The sequence below is a fragment of the Drosophila kikkawai genome, chromosome 3R (genome assembly GCF_030179895.1).
Source record: "Drosophila kikkawai strain 14028-0561.14 chromosome 3R, DkikHiC1v2, whole genome shotgun sequence".
Lineage (NCBI taxonomy): Eukaryota > Metazoa > Arthropoda > Insecta > Diptera > Drosophilidae > Drosophila > Drosophila kikkawai.
In genome coordinates, this window is record NC_091731.1 from 1,274,791 (window position 1) to 1,296,719 (window position 21,929).

A 21,929-nucleotide genomic window follows, 5' to 3' on the forward strand; every position below is an offset into this window, starting at 1 on the left:
TGACGCGCAGCTATCTGAGTCGGCGTCAACATTACTGCATTGTTCCCTGCCTGCTGAAACTGTGCTGGCCAACCTGCTCCACCAGCATTAACTCCAGAACTGTAGGGTTTGGAAAAGATCGCCGTATTGGGGTTAAATTGTGGCATGAAACCCAATCCACTGAATAGCGGGCAAATCCCGCTGAACCACCTCGAAATCCAAACATGGCTGCGTTATTCTCCATGAATCCAGCAGCATTCCCTGCCAGTACTGTTTGCTCTGCTCTGTTTGGTATGAATGCTGCCGCGCCACTTGCTGGTGCGTCCTGTGGTCCATTACTTGTCATGAATCCAACCGCATTCCGTTGTGGAACTGGCCACGTTGCACTGACCGGTAAAGGCTCAGCCGCGCCATTTGATGGTATCTCGCAAGAAAGTGTTTGTCAATACAATATCCGTGTTGGTCAGTACAAATTCGGTGTTGGTCAGTACAAATCGGTGTTAGTCAGTAAAAATTCGGTGTTATATAATGTCTAACAAATTCAAAAATACCGTCTTTTCAAATTGGGCATCTAGCGCAGGGCAGCGCAACTTTCGCTAGCGTCGCCACAATAATGTGGAAGGTTAGAATTGATTCTGATTCTGAAAGGCAACCACATAATAATCATTTATAAATAAGCTATGTTACTGTTTGGTGATTCAGTAATTCAACAATATTCCTAAAATATCAAAGAATTAAATACAATAACCATTTGCAATTTATTTAATAGCTTTAAATTTAAAAATAATTAATTTCTTGTCATGCAGATCTGAATTCGACAGCCGCATGGCAAGTAGAAAGTGTTCATACCGTTTTAATCGGTAGTTAATAGAGATTTAACAAAGGAAAATCCGTGGGGATTTTATAAACTCGTCGGTGTTAAAAGTTAGATTTGACTTTACTGAGATAGATTGTATCATTATTAGACACCTTAAGACAAGCCTATTCTTAATAAACACTAGAGCTGCTAGTCGAGTCTAATCTATATGTTATTTTAAATTAATTTCTTAGTTTAATTATTAATTTCGAAGGACTTAACGTCGGACTCCGGAAGTTGGTAGAAGCCACAGTATCATGGATTATTCTTGGAATATTACTAGCATAGGACAAAAGTTGCAAAGAATCAATGAAACTGGATTTCTTATTGATACTTTTATAATTGAGATTGAAACAGCAGAAAAGTTTTTGTTGTTGAAGATTCGTTTTTAAGATTCGCAGTGACCAATGATTGAGTGCGGTTAATAATTTGGGCTTAATATGACCATACTTGATACAGTTTGAATGCGCAGTGTTATTCTACAGTATCAAGTAATTTTGTAAAGTTTGCAATATACCCGACACCATGTAGGAAATAAGAATGACCTTTATCTTACGAACAAGGATAGTGGAAAACACATCCATCATTAAAAAAGTGGAATCAAATGAGAAAGTCAAAGGTTTTTTTATTTGTTATCAAAAATGTCTTATCTGTCGTTAGTTCTAGTTATTGGTTTCCTAAAACTAACAGTTTACCTAATAAGATGGATTTTATAAAAATAGTCATAGCTCACGAAACTAAATTACTAGATATAATATATATTTTAAGCTTAAGATACATATGTTAAGTTTAAGTACGCATGCTCTTTTTTAAATTAAACACAATTGAAATAAAAGTGAATACATTTATAAAATAGATTCATTAATAATATTTTATTAGGTGTTCCACAACAAAACCTTAAAAAATAATCATAATTTTTTTGTTTTTATAGTAAGATTTCAGTATTATATTTTTTGAACCCATGATTTTATTGAAGTGGTTGTCTTAAACTGATGAAAGGTTATCTGTAAATTTAAATGAATTTTTAATTATAAATAACATTTTATGAATAAAATAAAATTGGTTTACTTAAAAAATTATTTAAGTTTAAAGAGAATTTATTATTTACTGTTTTGGCTCAAAAGTGTCATTCATTTAGTAAAGGCCTTGAACTGAGTAATTTCAACTGACAGGAAGCAACAAGTATCATATTTTTGTATGTATTTCCATTAGAAAAAAATCAATTTACTTTAAATTTAAATATTTCTAAAAAACTATTATTAAGTAACCCTATTTTCTTATGTATAATAAATTTTGTCAAGATTATAAAATAATGATAATTTGTACGGATATTGCAAAATATCATGTAGTGCTGATGGTAACTTCGAAGTGACTCTTGCAACAAAAGCCACAATTTACTCTGAAGGATTAGTTGAATGGAAGCCACCAGCCATATACAAATCATCCTGTGAGATAGATGTAGAATATTTCCCATTTGATGAACAGACCTGTGTTCTAAAGTTTGGCAGTTGGACTTATGATGGGTTTAAGGTAGGTCTGTCCAAATCTGAGTTACTTTTATTTTAACGAATTAGCACATGGTCATTGATTAAATATTTTTATCATAATATGTTTTGTATATTTTTTTATACTTATTTTTATTTTATTTTTATACTTATTTAATATTGAAAGACATAAAAAGTTAAATCTCTACCAAGCTATTGTATACCCCTTTTAGTATTTCAAAAAGATATTTTATACCGTCATATATATTAACCAATATTAAATATTTTTTCGTTGTATATTAAAAAGCGATATTAATACTGCACATATTCAGTTTTCTCGGTACATATATGGTCACAGGTTGATATAGTTAATATTAATAATTCAAACCGAGAATGTATGAAATGGGCATAATAAAGTAATCTCCGACCACATGAAGTACAAAATCTACATATACATATGTGTATTTGATTGGCATCATCAGCCAAGTTGACATAGCCATGTCTGCTTGTCTGTCCGCATGTCAGTCTTTAAGTCTATATAAAACAACTGGTCTTAGATACTAGGACAGCTAGAGCTACAACATTTTGTGCAAACAATCATATCTGCTGCACTGACATCAGGTTTGTTTTAAAATTGGGCTTCACCCACTTCTGCCCTCACAAATTATAAAGAAAACTAGTGAATTTCTGCTTAAAATTAAAATTTTAATCAAATAATAAGACCTGTCGTATTAAGGGTTTTAGGGAATTAGTAAACAATAAAAATGGAAGTTTGAGACGGACCAATATTGACTATGGTAAGGGTTCGAATCCTCTGCAAATATTTTTATCTTATTTATTTTTTATTTATTTATTTGTTATTCTTATTATTTTTACAAGTAAACTTTTTTAATATAAATATATTTACTGTTGATTTAGAAACTACTGCAGCGAATCTTATCATTTAATAGTTAATTAATACACATGGTACATAAACATTTACAACAAATAAAAATGAAAAAGATGTAATAACAGAGCTTGCATCTGTATCCCTCGTCTGTTCAACAAACGGTCCATAAGGTTTTGCCGTTCCGAAATTTCTCATTTTGTACTGCATCCATTGTGCATCTAAATTTGACGCCCTTCTGTTGGCGACATTTCGCCAATACTTTTTCGCAGCAACTCGGATTTCTTATTCTATTATTTAATATAAAACGCCTACTTCTACTTCATGTTATAGCTTTTGTGAACCTATACCACCAAGCAACCTCTTCGGGGCAGTTGCTCTTGGTTAGAAAATAATCATTACAGAAACTCAAATTCTTCGTCAACTAATTCATTTTAATTTAGTCCGGATAAAATCTGACGCAATCAATGGTTATGCTGTCGTTAAGCAGTCAAAATAGTTGATAAACTATTCTTCTTACTACCACATCGGCAGCTTCAGCAATCTTTGTTTACGTTTTAGATGTAATCGGATGTCGGATTCAGATGTAGCTCTGTGGGAACACGAGTTTCACATCTGTGAAACATCCCAACTGTTTAACGCATACCTGAGTAGGAGGAGAGTATTACAGGTAATTGCACTTTCGCCACTTTTGCGTAGAGTATTTAGTCGTCTAGGTTCCTATCTTTGGCTATTGCGACCAGGGATCGCAAATAAAATTGAAAATAATTATATATTTCCATTGGGAACCAGTGTGATTGAATGATTTAAAGAAAGGTGGAAACGTATGTATGGCACGTACAAATAAACAAACTTTCTAAAGTCAGCGAAAATTTGGAAATTCAAACATTTCAAAGCAAAATTAAAATGTATTTTAACTTATTTTTAAAATTTAAAATTAGTTAAATTGCAACAATTTTTCAATGGAGCGGTATTGTTTAAAGATTGATCGATTAACATGCATAACATAGGATATACATACATATGTACAAGTATACTTACATATATATGTACATTACATACAAGAACGTAGAGGTGGAGAAACATCGATTTTCACGGACATCGATGTTTTCGATGTTTTTGGCGAAAACATCGATGTTAGTGTATTTGAACTTTATTTTAATTTGTAATGTTTAAAAAATAAAAGTCAAATTTTCAACAAAAATATCCATTTTAATAATAAAGAAAACAAAAAACAAATTAAAATAAAACTTGATATTTATGTTCCACTTCCTGCCTATTCCGACTAGAAATGCAACAGGACAATATTGTCCTGGAACTCAGGCAGATTAGCGGGACGGCAGCCGTGCAGTAGCGCAGAACAAATCTAGTGATTGGAAAATATATTTTAAAAAAATAAAGTGAGTAAAGTGGCAGCGTGGCCGTGAACAATAACACGGGCCACGGTTTTTTTTTTATGTTTTTTGTGGGAGTGGTGCTTTCGCCGTCTCCGAGCTGCTGACGGGATTAGGGACTGGGAAGCCCTCACACTTGCGAGCCCTCACTCACCAAGGCACCTGCGCATCACCAGGCATATCAGCAAGCCGCCCTCAGGTAAGATTGGAAGCCACCTACAGCCCAAGCCATCTGGAGGACAGCGGTGAGTCCGTTCCGGTCGACGCCGGCCGGTCCTAACCTAGGTGGTCGGCGGGTTTTCCGCCGCGATCCTGGCCGTATGTTCTGCCGCCCATAGAGCCAGCCGTTTTTCGCCGCCAATCCTGGCCGTAATTTCTCCGCCGCCTAATCCCGGGCTTTGTATGCCCCCATACGGGCCATTGGGGCCAACCGCCGGCAAGAAAAAAACATTGTGTAAAAATTTTGTTAATAGTCGTTAGTGTTTTGATGTATTTTTGTGTAACTCACTTGCCGATGTTCTTGTTCTCCGTGTCTCATAACTTGCGCAAGGGATTGGTGCAACACAAGCAAATAAGCGAAATTAGAGAATCGGCTTGGAAGAAGTGGATATAATTAAAATTGTACCTACCCATCCCCTTTATTTCTCATTGGAGCTCCAGTAGGAATAATAGGCAGGAAAGAAGGGATTCTTTACAAGCCAGTTTGTGGCTACTTTCTTTAGCGGACCGCCGCTTCTTCTCCGCAGTCTTGGCGGGCCGCCGGAGAATGGGTGATGCCCGAAGATAACCAGGAGTAGTGCTGGCAAAACATCGGAGCACTATCGATACTATCGATGTTTGACATTTTTTTTCAGAACATTGATTTTTTGTTTGGACTATCGATGTTTTTTGGCTGGTTTAAAGTAAGTTAAAGTGTTTAAATTAAAGCGAAAGACGAAGCACTCGGGTGTAGAGATGGCAAAGGGTAATCATATATAACTACTTTTGTCTAGAACCTGCAAATTTACTTTTGTGAATGTATGTGTGTGTTTGCAGAAATCCACACCAATTCGGACGAAGAAGGCAGCCTCCAAAAAGTAGGAAAATCGGTATACTGAAGCTTTTTAACATTAAAATAATTAAATGTTACAGGTGATTTGTTGTCATAAAATAAAGAAATAAACTATTAAAATGATTTTATATATATATTTTTAAAAAATCGATACTATCGATGTTTCGTCTGTAAAAACATCGAAAAATCGATAGTGGAAAAAATCGATTTTTTGCTAGCACTAACAAGGAGGCATCACTGGATGGGTGGGTGCGTCGTGGCGTTGTCAACTAAGCCACCAATTCCGTCCAAAAATATAGTCGTCCAACCTTTGTTTACCTTTTTAATGTAGTTCTTGTAGCGATAGTTGTTAGTTGAGACGTCCGATATTTTCTCGGTATTCTATTGTGCGGGCATCGGGTCGAACCCGCCTTGGGCCACTCTGAGCTAGCCCGACATTGCCCTGGCCGTTACAGTCCTTTTCTTAGTTTAATTTACTATTTTTATAGGGTCTTCCCACACACCGTCAAAGCGCATCCACCGTCCGTTGAACAAACGGTCCATAAGGTGTTGCCGTTCCGAATTTTTCCAAATGGCCCGGCATCAAAGCGCATCAAAGTCTAATTGGGTCTTCCCACACAACATTAAAGCACATTCAACATCCGTTGAACAAACGGTCCATAAGGTTTTGCCGTTCCGAATTTTCCCAAATGGACTGGCGTTAGTTCAACATTAAAATCTAACCACGGTTTGTTTGGCGATAGTTAGGCGATAGTTTTTCGGTGCAACTCTGATTCTTCTTCTTAATTTGACCATTCACCACGAAAATGTAAGCAAATTGGCGAGGATCAAATGAGATATGGAATTTAAAACGTGGCGCCAAAGCTACAAGCATGCCCAAAATAGTTGTTGGCGTTTTTTCTGTATATTCTTGCCCCAGTATGTTCCCAATTGTTACTATTTAATATAAACCGCCTACCTCTGCCTTATTTTAAAGATTTTGGATGCCTATACCACCTATAGACACTCTCCGGGGAATTTGCTCTTTTTTAGAGAAAAATCATTAGAAAAACTAAAATTCCTTGTCATTTAATTCATTTAAATAAATTCTGACGCAATCTGTGCCTTTTGCTGTTGTACAACAGCCAAAATAGTTGGTAAATGCTCCATTTCAAATTTGCAACAGCCAATTCGACAGCCTTTGTTTACGTTTTCATGAGCCACAGCTAATCGATCAGCTGTTCGGATGCAGATGCACTTTGATGCAGCTCCGTGGGAACACGAGTTTCGCATCTGCGAAAAATCCCAACCGTTCCTCACAGATGCGCTGTGTGGGAAGACCGTATTACTTACCATCCCGAACTCTACTATACAAATATATTTACATATTTTTCCATGTTTGTTTTTGTTTAAGGAAGAGGAGCTTATCGACAACGGTCGATGATAGCCGCGTGCGAAGCTCCTATAAGTTGTCCAGCTTTACTGAAAACTCTTTCAGATTCGCGCGAAGATGCGAGAACGCAGAAGTATTTTTTAGCAAACGTTTTAAAGGTGTCGCCATCTGTAGTAATCTAAAACATAGTTAATACAATAAATAAATGAAAAAACATCGATGTTGCCCCGCTAAGCATCGATGTTTCCGATGTTTCGAAAACATCGATGTCATCGATGTTTCTCCACCTCTACAAGAACGTCGAAATTTTTGAGGGCGCAGCTCTTAAATGTAATGCTATGCATATGGGGCTTTAATATTCCCAATTCATTACACATTTTTTCTGCCTGATCCCTTTTATTATTTTTAAAAAGTTTAACAGATTTGTTGGTTTGGACAAGGTTAGTGGAGTGGGCGGGATGTAGTTACTTGCCCTAAACTCGCAAAATGCAGTACAGGTTATTTCCCACATTTTAAAATAGGCAAGATTTTATGTTTGATTTCCATTCATGTATGTATGTGTTGGTATACGTTAGAATTATGTTCGTTTTTACTTCCAACAAAAATAAAAAACAATAAAAACTTATTTTTTTGGCACTTTTTTAAAAAAATTACAAAAGAATGTTCGAATTTGAAAAACATACATATGTTTGTTTTTGAAAAAAATCTAAAGTTGCTCTATTATTATGGTACAAAATAATTTTTGGCTGGTTACACGATGCAATTGAAATGACTTAACTTTGTCAACTGATTCTCGCTGCTCAATCTAAGTTTTCTTTCATTTCAAATGCCTAACTTTAAGAACAGTAAACTTCAAATTTTAACTTCCACTTTTCGTTTTATTTTACGCGTGTTTTCTTAATAGTCTAATTCTCAAAAGCTGCTGCTTAAAGCGCTTACAAATCTTTAAAAAAATCTTTAAATAAAGACTTTTATATATTACTATATTAATATACTAGTATATGGTGTGGTAGCATGCAAATTGCATTTTATATTAAAAAACGTGTAAAAAGAATTATTAATCCGTCTAAAGTTTGAAACACAGTAACGGGACAAATTAAATGAGAATTAAAAAAAAAAAACTTTATTACGGTTGTTTTTCTTTCAAAATATTAAATATATTTACGTTCATTACGTTCCATTCCACAGTAACATCTTCTCACATTTTAAGATATGGTCTATATTTTTTTTTACACAAGTCATTTAAAAATTTGGTCTTTGCCATTCGGTCAGGTGATGTTTTTTAGTTTTTCAACAAAAATATTGAATGTTATCACTTATTCTCGAAATTTTATGGGTTCCTTCTCTAGCCCTTTCCCTTCTTTTTGTTTATGCATAAAGATCAAATGCAGCCTTTCGATGTCGCCAATACACACTGCAATGCTCCTTGATCTATGACATAATAATATGCCGTCCGGCAGCATTATAATTCACTTCATTTGGATAATAGTTTGGAAAATAAAGCCGCAATGCAATCGGCGCAGAAGAACAACCACTTGTACCAACCATATGTAGGCAAAAGTGGTAAGGCTCCATTCTAGAGCCTCCAATAGATGCTCTGCCTCTCTCTGTGTCTCTTAATCCGTTTCCTTGCAGCTTTTCTAGCTTGAGCTGCGGTCTTATCTTTATTGCGACCTCCGAGAACCTGCTGTTCGGGCTAATTCACCTGTTTTTTCGTTCCCTGGGTTGTTATTATGCCCAGATACTCAGGTTACTTGTATATCGTTATTCTCAGCAAGTTGGTTTTACGGCTGCCAGGGATTTTATAGTCGCTTGGCTCCGATTAGATCCGTACTTTGGTGCCGCTAATAGTGATGCAAAAACATCGATAGTCAGTACATCGATGTTTTCCACATCGATGTTTGAAAACATCGATATATCTCTAAAAACATCGATTTTTTTTTAATTTTTAAAATTTCCCATAATCGGTTAAAATTTCTGCTTTAGATTGTTTTTTATTTATGTTATATGTTTTCATTTATATACATCTTATATACATCTTTAGTTGACAAGCCATTGGTTTTGTTTTAAAAACAATAATATTTTAATAGCCTTTGGTTTAAGGCGAGATCGTTTGTCGTTGCAAATTAGCCCAGCTTTGCTGAAAGCTCGTTCGGATTCTGTTGAAGTGGCCGGAACGCAAAAATACTTTAAAGCGCACTGCGCGAGATTGCTGAACTGGTCTTCGTTTACCTATAAGAAAATTGAGTTATTCATAATTAAATATAAAAAATACACAAATATTTACCTGCCAATATTCCAGCGGATTAATTTTTTGCAATGCGTTTTCTTGCTGAAGGTATTGGCGTCAGATCTAACGGATTTGGGTTTGTTTCTTATTTTCTCGGCAACAAATCCATATAAATCTGAATTATTTATATTGACGGGCGGTTCCAGGTTTGAAGAAACGTCTGCACATTTTTAAAGCTGTAGGTCAACTCATTTTCTATCGCTGCTACTCCTTGGTCCGCATTTAAAGTATTGTGGAATCCTTCTTTCTTAAATCTAGGATCTAGAATTGTACTAATCCTTGTGACACTTCTGGCTTCATATGGGTGTAATTTGCTTTTAAGTTGTGTTATTAAAAACAGGCACGTTTCAGCGCCTACAGTTGTTTTCATCTGCGTCTTATAAGTTTCCATTTCAATAATTAGGCCCAACACGGTCGGAATAATTAAAGAAATTGTAATAGTTTTCGCAGCTGATGTGTTTTGTGTTGCTGTTTCAAAAGGTTCTAAAAGAGTACATATAACACCAATTACAGAAAATTGTCCTCTGATAAGGGAACTGGTGCCTTCAATGTTTTCAGCAAAACACAGCAAACTGCCTCTCATACTTTTATAATTCGCTTTAGCATATTAAAAGCACTGTTCCATCGAGTTGGCACTTCTTGTATTAAATTTAATGGCTTTTCCACGCCTTGGGCAGAACGCAGTTTTGCGTAAGCAATCGCACTGCTTTTGAAATATGCAACTATCTTTTTAACGCACTTCAAAATATCTTGCACATCAGGTAAAGCCAAACAGCTCTGAACTATTAGGTTTAACGAGTGGGCAAAACATCCCAGGTGTTTTTTTTGCAAAATTTCGCAGGCTTTTTTCATTGATACTGCCTTATCAGTAACAATAGTTTCCACTTTATGAAAAATATCAAAATCATAACATATTGCTCTTATTGTCTCTGCATTATTATCGCTGCTGTGATTCTCCTCATTTACCAAGGGCTGAGTGGCAAGGGCTACGGTTTTTAGCTCGAAATTTTCGATAAAGTGGCACGTCAACGTTAGGTAAGAAACGTTTCCACTAGACGTCCAGCAATCCGTTGTTAGGGAGCAGTGCCTGATCGTTACCAGCTTTTGTTTTAATGACATGGTTTCTTCATAAATGTTTTTCGTATACACATTTTGTAAAGTTTTACGAGAGGGCAAAATGTATTTTGGATCCAGCAGTTTTACAAAATTCTTAAAGCCTTTATCATCAACAATACTAAAAGGTTGAATGTCTACCGAAACCATTTTAGCAAGACATTTATCCAGTTCTATCTTTCTGTGTGAAGCAGGATCGTACGCTTCAGATTTTGAAAAAAAAATTGTCAATTGGGGCTACGTTTTCTTTTTTTGCAGCCATTTTCAATGGATGAAGACGCTTTAAGTGATCAGATAAGTTTGTTGTGTTTCCAGAAGTTTTATACCCCTTTCCACAAAACCGACATTTGGCAAACATTTGGTTTTTACACTTCTCAAAATATTTCCAAACGTCTGATCCGGTTTTTTTCAAGGAATCAAACTCAAATTCAGATTCCACATTTCCCTCAGTGGACCAAGCAGCAGACGAAGAAGCAGATGATGATAATGAACCAGCAGCAGGCGAAGCAAGAGATAATGAAGCAGCAGCAGACGAAGCAAAAGATGTTGAAGCAGCAGCAGACGAAGCAAAAGATGTTGAAGCAACAGCAGAAGAAGACATTGATAATGATAAAGCATCAGTCGAATCAGATGATAATGATGAAGAAGCATGATCTGCAACGAAACTGAATAGTCAAAGCGTAAAGTAACAATTCATACAAAAAAATTGCCGCACAAACTTACTTTTGATGTGCAAGAACTTGTCCATTTTGGTTCTCCTCGCCGAGGAACCGCCCTTATGGAATATTCAACTGTAAAATCTGTAAGAATATTTAATTAATTATAAAAAAAATAAAATTTTCCGAGCTACGTACCTCTCTCTAGCGTTTCTTTTTTTCTTGTGAATTAGAGATGAAAAAACATCGATGTTGGAAAAAATATATCGATGTATCGTCTTTTTAAAGAACATCGATACTATCGATAGTGACATCGATGTTTTTGCATCCCTAGTCGCTAAGTCCACGCCATATCGAAAGACTGGCTGCTCCCGTTATGGCAAGTACCTCAGTCTAAAATACCGTCGCTGAGTCTGAATGTCTCTCCGTTCCCCCAGTGCACAACGTAGACCCCAGCCACCACACCATCAGTCGCTGTAGAGGGATTCCTGATCCTTTCTCTTCTTCAATTTTCCCTTGTTGGGTATGAAGCCGTTCAACAAATATCAAATTTAATTTTCATGGTCGTGTAGTCCATTCTTTTGTTTGCCTGTAGTTTGATGCTTTCAAGTATCAAGTTGTTTTTAAAAATGATTCTGTAAGAGTAGAATGCGTTGCTAGCCTTTCTGACTTTTCCCTTAACTTTTTTCTTTCAGAAGACCTTGGACCAGTATCACTTTGATTTATTTTGTCTGCTCTGATAGTTTGTATCTTACTTCACCTTTTGAGGAACTTATTTTTTTATTTATTTTTATTTAATAACGTCAGGTTAGCAGGATATCCCTCTAATGACGTCAGTACAAGCAGCAATTCATCTGCTGCTCATGTTCATGTTTAAAAGTCAGTTTCACTGCCAGATGCCTCCCTCGACGACCAACGAGTTGAGGAAACGTTACGTTATCGAACGCACCTTTAATATATAGGAAGGTGGCCATAGTGTGTTGCTTGCATTAAAGTCTTCCCGACATGAACTACGAATTCGCGTAGCGCTTTTTCTGTCAACGGACTTTTCATGCGTCCGGTTTATGATGTCTCTCTACTCTTTCCCGGATGTAAAAATGCAGTAGCTTTCTTAAGGTTTTTATAACGAAGGTCGTAACACATATAGTAAAGATACGACAAACAATGTATAAAAAAGGGACTGTTTCCGAGCTTCCCAGCTCGGGTGTAGCCGATAGTACCGGTGTATCACTGATAGTATCGGTGTGCTGAGATGAGAAAAAAAAAGTTTTAATGATTCTCAATTACTATACGTGCTCCCGCCCTACCCATCGAGTTAGTGATCAAGGCATGTGTATTCTGGGTCAGCGACTTGTTTGTCTCTGGCTCCTCTATCACTCTAACTTCGATATACTTTTTCCTGTTAAGAATGGTGAAATCCTTAACTTGTCGGTTACCATGTTGACCTACTGGGTCATCCCACTTTCATCCACCAGAGCCAGAGCCAGAATGTTTCTGGCCACCTCTCTAAACTTCTTCGCCTTTCGCCAGGAATTTGGCTTTGCCTTCAGCGGCACGAGGATGGGCATCGCTCATTTTATTAATTAATACGATATTGCCCTATCTCGAATTTTGCATCTTATTCTAAGGTCAAACAGCTCAATATTGCTTGCATCTGCTGTCTCACCTAGTTTTCGCAGGATCCACATGTTGGCTGAAAGTTAGCAGCTCTTCTGTTTTTTCGCCAAAGTTCTGTACGTCAGTAAGAAGGTCCCATATTGTAGACAATTTGGAAAATTTTCGGTCACAGCCACTTCTCCGAGGTATGCCTATAGTCGGCCTCTAGTTTTGAGTTGGTACAGTCACCAACTATTACGGTTCACCGTTGATATTTCCAGCTCCGTTAATGCAGATGGTATAGTCACCAACTATTACGGTTCTCCGTTGATACAGATTTTTCCGTTTCAATGGTGGCTGGCTTGGTGTACATAGTAATGTGCAATTGTGGTTTTGCAAAAATATGTGGTGCTTATAAGGAGGCTCGGTAAGACTTTAATATTACTGGTCAATTTAACCGCACTTTGTATGTTTATAGGAAAAACAGCTTTGTATGCTCTTCCCAAGACATTTAATAGTCAATGGTCGATTAGTTTTTATCACTTTGGCCGACTGCGCCAATCATATATTTTAGTATTTATTTATAATATATTGTAACGAAAGCCGCCCAAATAGAGCTTTCGATCCTCAAGCCAGTTGGCAGCGCGAGCAGCTGCGCAATAAGGCACCGAACTAAAAACGCGCTAAGCTGCGCAATCCCGAGAATCTGAGAGCCAGGATGCCTGGTCCCTCTGATTCTGTTCTTGTTCTTCGCCCGACTTCCTGAAAAACAGACACGCCGATTTTTGGGGCTAAAATAAAGCCAAGAAAATAATCCTAAAATACGCGTGTGATCATTGGGGGCTTCGACGGGGCGATTGGCACAGCTGAGTTCTTGGCAGCCACACCATCAAATAAAAGTTCCGCTCGGCTTTCCGTAGCGATCTCGGCCGGCACCTCCTTACGCCCGGCCGAAATTCGTTACATTGGTGTCAGGTGTGGGGTCCATAGGGTTTGCGAAAACCGTGACCTATGAAAATGCCTAAGAACTCCGCCCGCCACCGCCGTCAAGCCTCCCCTGAAGGGCATAACCAGGAAGAACCACAGGATGATGCCGCCGCGATGGACGCCGTAAATAGAGCCGTCGACCGCTCCGTCCGGCTGCTAGAGCGGAAAATGGAGGACCTGGATCAGTCGTTCAACATTAAGCTGGAGCAGAAGTTCGAGCAGATGTGGGCGTCCTTCGAGAAGACTATGCTGGGCAACCGCTCCGGAAACAACGGAGCACAGCCCGCGCGCAGTCGCGGCGGCGTGACACAAGCAGCGAGCGACCTGCATTCCGCCAGCACCCCGCGCTTCGCAGAGGCAACTAACCCCTACTCTGCACCGGCGCGAGAAGCGTATTCCCGAAGGATGGACACCGGACCTGGAGCCGCGCCAACTACTGCGCCGCCACCAGCGTACGACCTAACCTCACATTTGGGAATCCTCGAGGTGTCGGACGCGGAGCTGCCGCCTACATTCGACGGCACCCGTCCCTGGCCGGAGTATCAGCGCCTCCTGGACGACATGGCCGAGGAGAACCATTGGTCAGAAAGGAAGAAGTGCAGGAAATTGTACACGTGTCTTCGGGGGCGTGCCCAGCGTTTTCACGCCACCCTCCCCGAAGCCACCCTCCGCTCATATGAGGCCATAGCAGCGGCTATGCGCGAGTATTTCACGGTCAATAAGCATGTCGGCTATCACGCCTTCCACAATCGCATGCAGGGACCGCGAGAGTCGCTCGAGGACATCGCCCTGGAGCTGGAACGCCTGGGCAGATGCGTCCTCGGCGAGTTGCCGGATGCGACGTACAACAGCATCATAGTGCAGCGCTTTATCGATGGGATCCGGGAGACTGGATATCAGGTCCCGATCATCAGCAGCAATCCGCGCTCGCTGACGGATGCCCTCGACATGGCTTGCCGCATCGACGCCCAGTGTCGACGACGCTCACCCGCTGCCGTGATGACCGTCACTGCCGTGGACCCGGACGACCCCGTTGACGCACCCCGGAGAGTAAACCCCTTCCGGAATGCCGTGCCGTCCTCGGGAAACTAGCTGCCGTCAACCTCTCGGGGCGGAGGTTGACAGCCAACACCAACAGCCCCAGCGAGCGTGTGCTCACGCCCGCCATTTCGCATCGGCGGCCAAACAACCGCGGCACACCTCGAGCTCGCCCTCAATCCCGGATTACTGGAGTGGGTCCCATCCCCTGCGACCCCGCGCCCCCCCTCGAAGCGAAGCCGCCGCCCACCGAGCAACCGGGTGCCCGACACAGTCTTCCTCCCAGTCGAGTCGAAGCCGTCCTGGCCCCCTTGCTCTCGCCGCCGCCGCTCGAGCAGAGTGCCCAGCAGCCACGGGACATTGAGATCGCCGCAGCTTCGAACGCCTCGCAGCACCTCGACGAGAAGCCGCCGCCAACCGAGCAACCGGGCGCCCGACATAGTCTTCCTCCCAGTGGAGTTGATGCCGTCCTGGCCCCCTCGTTCTCAGAGCCGCCGCCCGAAGAGAGTGCCGATTCGTCTCAGGAGTTACAGTTTGCCGCGATCTGGCACGTCGCCACCGTGCCCCGGCCGAGTGGCCTTTCGAGCACCCCCACCCCAGAAGCTGCCGGAACGGGAACCCCTGCAAAGGAAGTGCCGTCCGCCAGCGCACCTCCGTTCCAGGAGCCGCCGTCCATCGAGATCGTCTCTGGACCGCCGCCCTCCGCCAATAGTGCGATCCTAACTGCCGCCGCCGCTGAGTCCCACGGGACCACCCCGCCGCCGCCTGCAGAAGGAGAGGAATCGGAAGTGCACGCAGTGGAATCCGCCTTGAGCCGATTATTCGCCGAATACTCATCCGGAGACCCACCGCCAATCCCCCTAACTACGGGAAAACAACTGGAGACTGAAAATCCTAAAGCTGAATGTTGCGGGATTCAGTCTCCGCCCGCCCAAGCTACGTATACCTGTCGTACCGTGGGTGGCCCTCACTTACACTGCTTAATCTTTTTACAGAAGCAGCCTTTACGCCTGATCATCGACACCGGGGCCGCCGTCTCCCTACTCAATGAGAGGGATCTGCAACAACGACTGCCGACCACCCCGTGCCGAGTGACACTTCAGTTACCATCAGCGGAACAATTCGTGGCCACCGCTCGAGTCAACGCCAGACTCGAAATTGCTGGAAGGCCGGTTACTCACGAGTTCTTGCTGGTGGAGGGCAGCACTCCTAGCCATCTGGGCATGGACTTTCTGCTGCGACACGAAGGAACCGTCGATCTGGAAAACCTTCAGCTACGGTTTCCGTAGGGAGATCTGCCGCTATACGCACCCACCAGTATCCTGCCGTATAGCGACACCCACTTAACAGTGCGATGCACGCCTGGAGAACAGCTGCCGCTGGCCCTGTTAAAACGTGGAACAGGGAACATGGAGAGCGCTGCAGCCACGAACGCCTCGCAGCGCCCCGAACCGAAGCCGCCTCCCGAAGAGAGTGCGACCCGAGCTGCCGCCGCCGCCGAGTNTTACGAGACCACGCCGCCGCCGCATGCAAAAGGAGGAGAATCGGACGGCCAGCCAAGTCCACCAATACTCGGCCAGGAGGCTCGAGTCTGAGGAGGGGGTAATGTAACGAAAGCCGCCCAAATAGAGCTTTCGATCCTCAAGCCAGTTGGCAGCGCGAGCAGCTGCGCAATAAGGCACCGAACTAAAAACGCGCTAAGCTGCGCAATCCCCAGAATCTGAGAGATAGGATGCCTGGTCCCTCTGATTCTGTTCTTGTTCTTCGCCCGACTTCCTGAAAAACAGACACGCCGATTTTTGGGGCTAAAATAAAGCCAAGAAAATAATCCTAAAATACGCGTGTGATCATTGGGGGTTTCGACGGGGCGATTGGCACAGCTGAGTTCTTGGCAGCCACACCATCAAATAAAAGTTCCGCTCGGCTTTCCGTAGCGATCCCGGCCGGCACCTCCTTACGCCAGGCCGAAATTCGTAACAACATTTAATAAGGGTTTATTTAGGTCAGTTTATAAATTTTACAATTTTGGAGCCGCTTAAGACTACGTGAACGCTTTGCTAGTTCGAACGGTAGTGAAGGTGTCGAAAGAATATATAAAAGAAATCACGCGTTTTCTTATCAGAGAAGAATAGTAAAGAGAAATAGGAAAGTACCGAAATATGCGCAGGTAGGCATATACATATTAGATTAGCATCCAATTCGGGCAATCACTGGAGTTACGGTTGAGGTCGTACTTGACTCTAGGATAGTATTTGATAGCTTAAGACTATTAAATTGAGTGTCCAGCTGAGGGTCGATGGACGGACTCCCGTGATAATTATGCTTATGTCATCCGCATAAGCTGTTATCTTTGGTGCTTTCCTCTCGAACCCCACCTTGCAGCGTGCCTTTGTGCCTGCCCTCATCATGGAAGCGATGCCCAAATCTGATTAAACCCGCCGGCAACTACGAAGATTTCTTATCCACAAGTTGATAGCGCTGGGCTGATCGCTTCTACGCAATTCATTATTCTGTCCGTGCTAACATTGTTGAATGCCCCGGATATGTCTACGAACACACTGCATATTCCTTATTGTGTAGGGCTCTTAATGGTGGCTACCAACGAATGTATAAAGTCTAAGAGTGACTCACCTTTGTTGTTCATGTCAGGGCTTCGCTATACGCATTGGTGCGCGTTGGCGTCTGCACCCACGAGTAGTTTCCTTCGGGCTGGCTTCTACCAGGCTCCTGAGTTCTTCTGGTAAGGCCATCCTGTCGTGTGCCATGTAGGTGGAAGCTACCAAAAGGCGCTTTTTCCGCTCTCTAGCATTACCACGGTGAGGTCATCAGAACTGTAAAGAGACGTAAAGTTAGCGTGTATTATTATTTTTTCTTTTAATTTCAAGCTGCTTAAGGGGGGATATACATGTAAGCGGTCAAAATTTTGCCTTTTTTCGTGAATTTTTTTTTATAAGAAATACTCAAGCAATCGTCGTGAAACTTTGGATATAGTTAAAAGTAGAATCAGAGATGATAAAAAAAATTAGTTATAAACAATATTTTACAAAATGGCGGACTTATGGAACATATGCCGTAGCGCCTCGAGCTTTGAGTTGCCGTGCTATGGACACGATAGAGCTCGTAATTCCTGTCCAAAATCCGTAAACTAAATTTTTTTGTATTCATTACACCTTTATCTTCTATTTGAACCTAAAAAACCAAAAAGAAATCAAGACAAAAAAAATAAATGTTGATTTGAAGGAAAAAATGCCATTTTCAGGTGATCAGTTTTCACTTCCCACCCTCTTAAAAAATAGTAATACTCAGTTTTTTAACAACCATGTAGGTTCAAATAGAAGATAATTTCATGCTGATCATAATAATTTTTGATTCACTCCGATATGTTACATAGTTTTTTGTGAATCGTGTCCAGAGCATAGGTAGAAATGCAAAAATTAGAAGCTGAGAAAAAGACGTTTAAAGTTTTTGATGCCCCCACGTTAACACTTGTGAACCTTGCGTGCATACTTGATTTGAGGCACTTAGAGTTGGAATTCGACAATGAAACTTACACACTATATTCTTTAAATAATAAACTATTTTTTAAACCAAAAAAAAATTTGCCCAAAAAATTTGTGGTTTACATGTATATCCCCCCTTAAGCAATAACCACTAAACATTAACCCACATACGATCTTAAATTATATTTTTAGATTTTTATTTTATATATATTAATAAATGAAAAAAAAAAAAACAATATTTATTTTTACTTTCCTTTGCTTTTATTTTTATTAAAATCAAATCAGAACAAAAATGTATCTTATATAAAAAAAAATTAATTTAAAAAATTATAAAAAGGCTGTTTACATTGGTATAAGATTTATGAAAATCGGACAACTATATCTTATAGCTGCCATAGGAACGATCGGAAAATTAATAGAAAAAAATTACGACTTCGTTGTTTTTCAACGTATTTTCATCTAGTTTGAGATATAGGCTTATTTTATTATTTTGGTATAAATTTTTTAAAAATCGGACAACTATATCATATATCTATCATAGAAAAGATCGGTAGACGGAGAGAAAATGTAAAGCTGGGAATGCAAAACTGTAACTGTCAAACTGTAAACATAATAAGTATAGGTAAAATGTAATGAACTAATATCTGCAAGGGTATGCAAACTTCGGCGTGCCGAAGTTAGCTTCCTTTCTTGTTTTAGTTTCAGTTTCATTTTTTCCGTCGAACTAAGGCTTTAACAGTATCTTATATGAAAGACAAGAAAGGAAGCTAACTTCGGCACGCCGAAGTTTGTATACCCTTGCAGATTGGTTTCGATGTTTATATTATAGATTGAAATGCTGAAAACACTCACAAAACAGAGTTTCATTACATTTTACCTATACTTATTATGTTTACAGTAGGGATGTCGGAAATATATCAAAATATCAAAATATCGATATTTTTTCTCTTAAAAAAAATATTATCATCGCGATATTTTTTGGGCAAAAATAGGCGATAATGATATTTTTTTGAGATGATATTTCCGATATTTTTATATTTGGTCACTCTTAAGCCAAACATGAAAAAAGAGACGCGTGTGATTATGAGTGCGGCAAAAGAATTTTATTCTGAATTCAATGGAATTACAGCGAAATGCACATTGTGCTTAAAGATAATTAAAAGTAGTGGGAATTCTTCCAACTTACTTTCCCACCAGAAAAACAAGCACCAAGATACTTTTTTAAAATGCTCAAAATGCAAAGTGCTGGGATGTACATACATACATATGTACATAAATTTCTGTGTGTGTGCGTTCTTTTCCGCGAAATTTACCGGTGTATGTCGTTTTACACATGTGTGTATGCAAGTTTGTGCGTGTTTTCCAGAATTTTTAAAATCAAAATGCGCAGGCATATGGACATACATACATACATACATACAGCGTGTGCGTTCTTTTCCGCGAAATTTACCGGTGTATGTCGTTTTACACATGTATGTATGCAAGTTTGTGCGTGTTTTCCAGATCTTTTAAAATCAAAATGCGCAGGCATATAGACATGTCTATACACGCACAAACTTGCATACATACATGTGTAAACAGACATATAATGTAAATTTTCGCGGGAAAGAATGCACACACAGAAATTTATGTACATCCTAGCTTATACATACATTAGTGACAACTTAATTTTTGTTATGACAGACCAGCATGTAACCGAACCAGTTTTTCTTAAATCATTAAAAACTGATTTTTGTTAAATAAAACCACTTATTGGTCTATACCATATCCTTCAAATTGTTATTATTTTTCTATACCAAGGATCGTAAATAAGAGTTGCTTGAGAGCGGGTATAATATTTGCATTTTAAGTTCGACGACTTTTATTCACAATTTAAATTCAAAACAGTCTATTATGTCTCAAATGGCCCTTATTTGATGTTAATAATTGATGAAATCAAATATAACGATTTTTAGGCTCAAAATCTACCCAAATTTTCAGAAACAGGAAATCTTTATCCAAGTTTTGCTAAAAATTAAAAAATATAAAAAAAAATCAATATATCGATATTTTTTTATCATCGAGTGATATTTTTTTAACAGCAAATATCATCAATACGATATTTTTTTAAAAAACAACAACCCTAGTTTACAGTTTGACAGTTACAGTTTTACATTCCCAGCTTTACATATTTTATACATTTACCGATCGCTTCTATGGCAGCTATATGATATAATTGTCCGATTTTTATAAAATTTTTACCAAAATTCTAGAATAATAAAAAAAGCTTATATCTCAGAGTAGATAAACATACGTTGAAAAACAACGAAGCTATAATTTTTTTCCTATTAATTTCCCGATCGTTCCTATGGCAGCTATATCATATAGTCGTCCGATTTTCATAAAATTTATACCAAAATTCAGAAATAATATATAATGGCCACCTCTAAAAAATGGTGTAAAAATATTGAAAAACAGGAAAGTTATATTTTTTTTTTCGAAAAATATATCGAACATTTGTATGGCAGCTATATGATATAGTCGTCCGATCCGGCCCGTTCCGACATATATAGTAGTGAGAGCATATAGAAGACTATATGAAAAGTTTCATTCAGATAGCTTTAAAACTGAGGGACTAGTTTGTGTAGAAACAGACAGACGAATAGACGGACAGACGGACAGACGGACAGACGGACATGGCTAGATCGACTCGGCTGTTGATGCTGATCAAGAATATATATACTTTATAGGGAAACGTCTCCTTCACTGCGTTGCAAACTTCTGACTGAAATTATAATACCCTGCAAGGGTATAAAAATCTCAAAAAAATATCGATGATAAATGATAATTATTAAGGGGTTATATACAGTTGTACCGCGCAAAAAAATGCAATTTTGTCGATTTTTTTTTGACATCATAAAAAATATTTATCAAAAATGTTTTGCCGACGTTGTTTAGTACGTGTTTCTAGGTACTTTATAAAATTTTTTCATAAAAAAATATTAAATATTAAAAATGTTATGGGCGAATTCCAAGATCGTCTTTTTTTCGATGGTGACTTGCGGTGGACATCATATCCCGAGAACGGTTCATCCGAAATCAACAATTCAAAAAAATTTCGTTAGTATATTGTATTGCCTAGTCCTCTAGACCATGGATTTGTAAAAATTTTGATTAAAAAAAAAATGGCGACGGTTTTAACAAAAAATTTACTTTTTCAAGGTATACGATTTTTTATTTTTATGCTCTAAAAAAAAAAGTTAAAAAAAAAAAATAAAAAATTCTTCGTTAGAGGACTAGCTATTGTTATAAAAAATAAGTGGTCAAAATTTGGTGTTGATCGGATTAATAGTTTTTTAGTTATCGTGACCACCGCAAAGGTAACTTCGAAAAAAAACGATTCTGAGATAATCGCGTTTAAAGTTTCAAGTTTGTTCCGGCCGACGTGCAGGTCGTGCGCTATAAATAGCTACAACTTCGGTTCTAAAGCTCCGATCTTTATGAATTTTTGTGAGAGTATTCTCAATAGTATATACTTGAAGAATATGCAATAAAAAAAGTCGATTTTTTTTTATCATCACAACTGTATATAACCCCTTAAACAAAAATATCACGATAAATATATTTATTTTTTCGCAAAAATATCGATATATTGATATTGGGTACCACTTGCATTTTATGCCTGCCGCCAGGGACCTTCTGGGAATGTAGGAACAACATAAAAATATTAATTGTTTACAATTAATCC

At 39.2% G+C, this 21,929-nt stretch overlaps 1 protein-coding gene and 1 long non-coding RNA gene across 6 annotated transcripts in view; one reads left to right on the forward strand and one right to left on the reverse strand.

Annotated features, from left to right (window-relative positions):
• The window catches only part of nAChRalpha4 (nicotinic acetylcholine receptor alpha4), a 511,483-nt gene that overhangs the window by 186,287 nt on the left and 303,267 nt on the right, over positions 1-21,929 (forward strand). For 4 of the 5 annotated variants that reach the window (XM_070286891.1, XM_070286893.1, XM_070286892.1 and 1 more), the window contains one exon: positions 2,185-2,365. The exons of the other annotated variant lie outside the window; for it this stretch is intronic. In XM_070286891.1, the coding sequence (XP_070142992.1) occupies positions 2,185-2,365 (181 nt within the window). The remainder of the gene's footprint in view (positions 1-2,184; positions 2,366-21,929) is intronic. 5 annotated transcript variants of the gene reach the window in all.
• On the reverse strand, positions 8,997-11,307 carry LOC108085795 (uncharacterized). Its single transcript, XR_011445222.1, has 4 exons — positions 11,280-11,307; positions 11,149-11,225; positions 9,310-11,090; positions 8,997-9,254 (listed from the first exon to the last, which is right to left on the reverse strand). It is a non-coding gene; the product is annotated as an uncharacterized lncRNA (long non-coding RNA).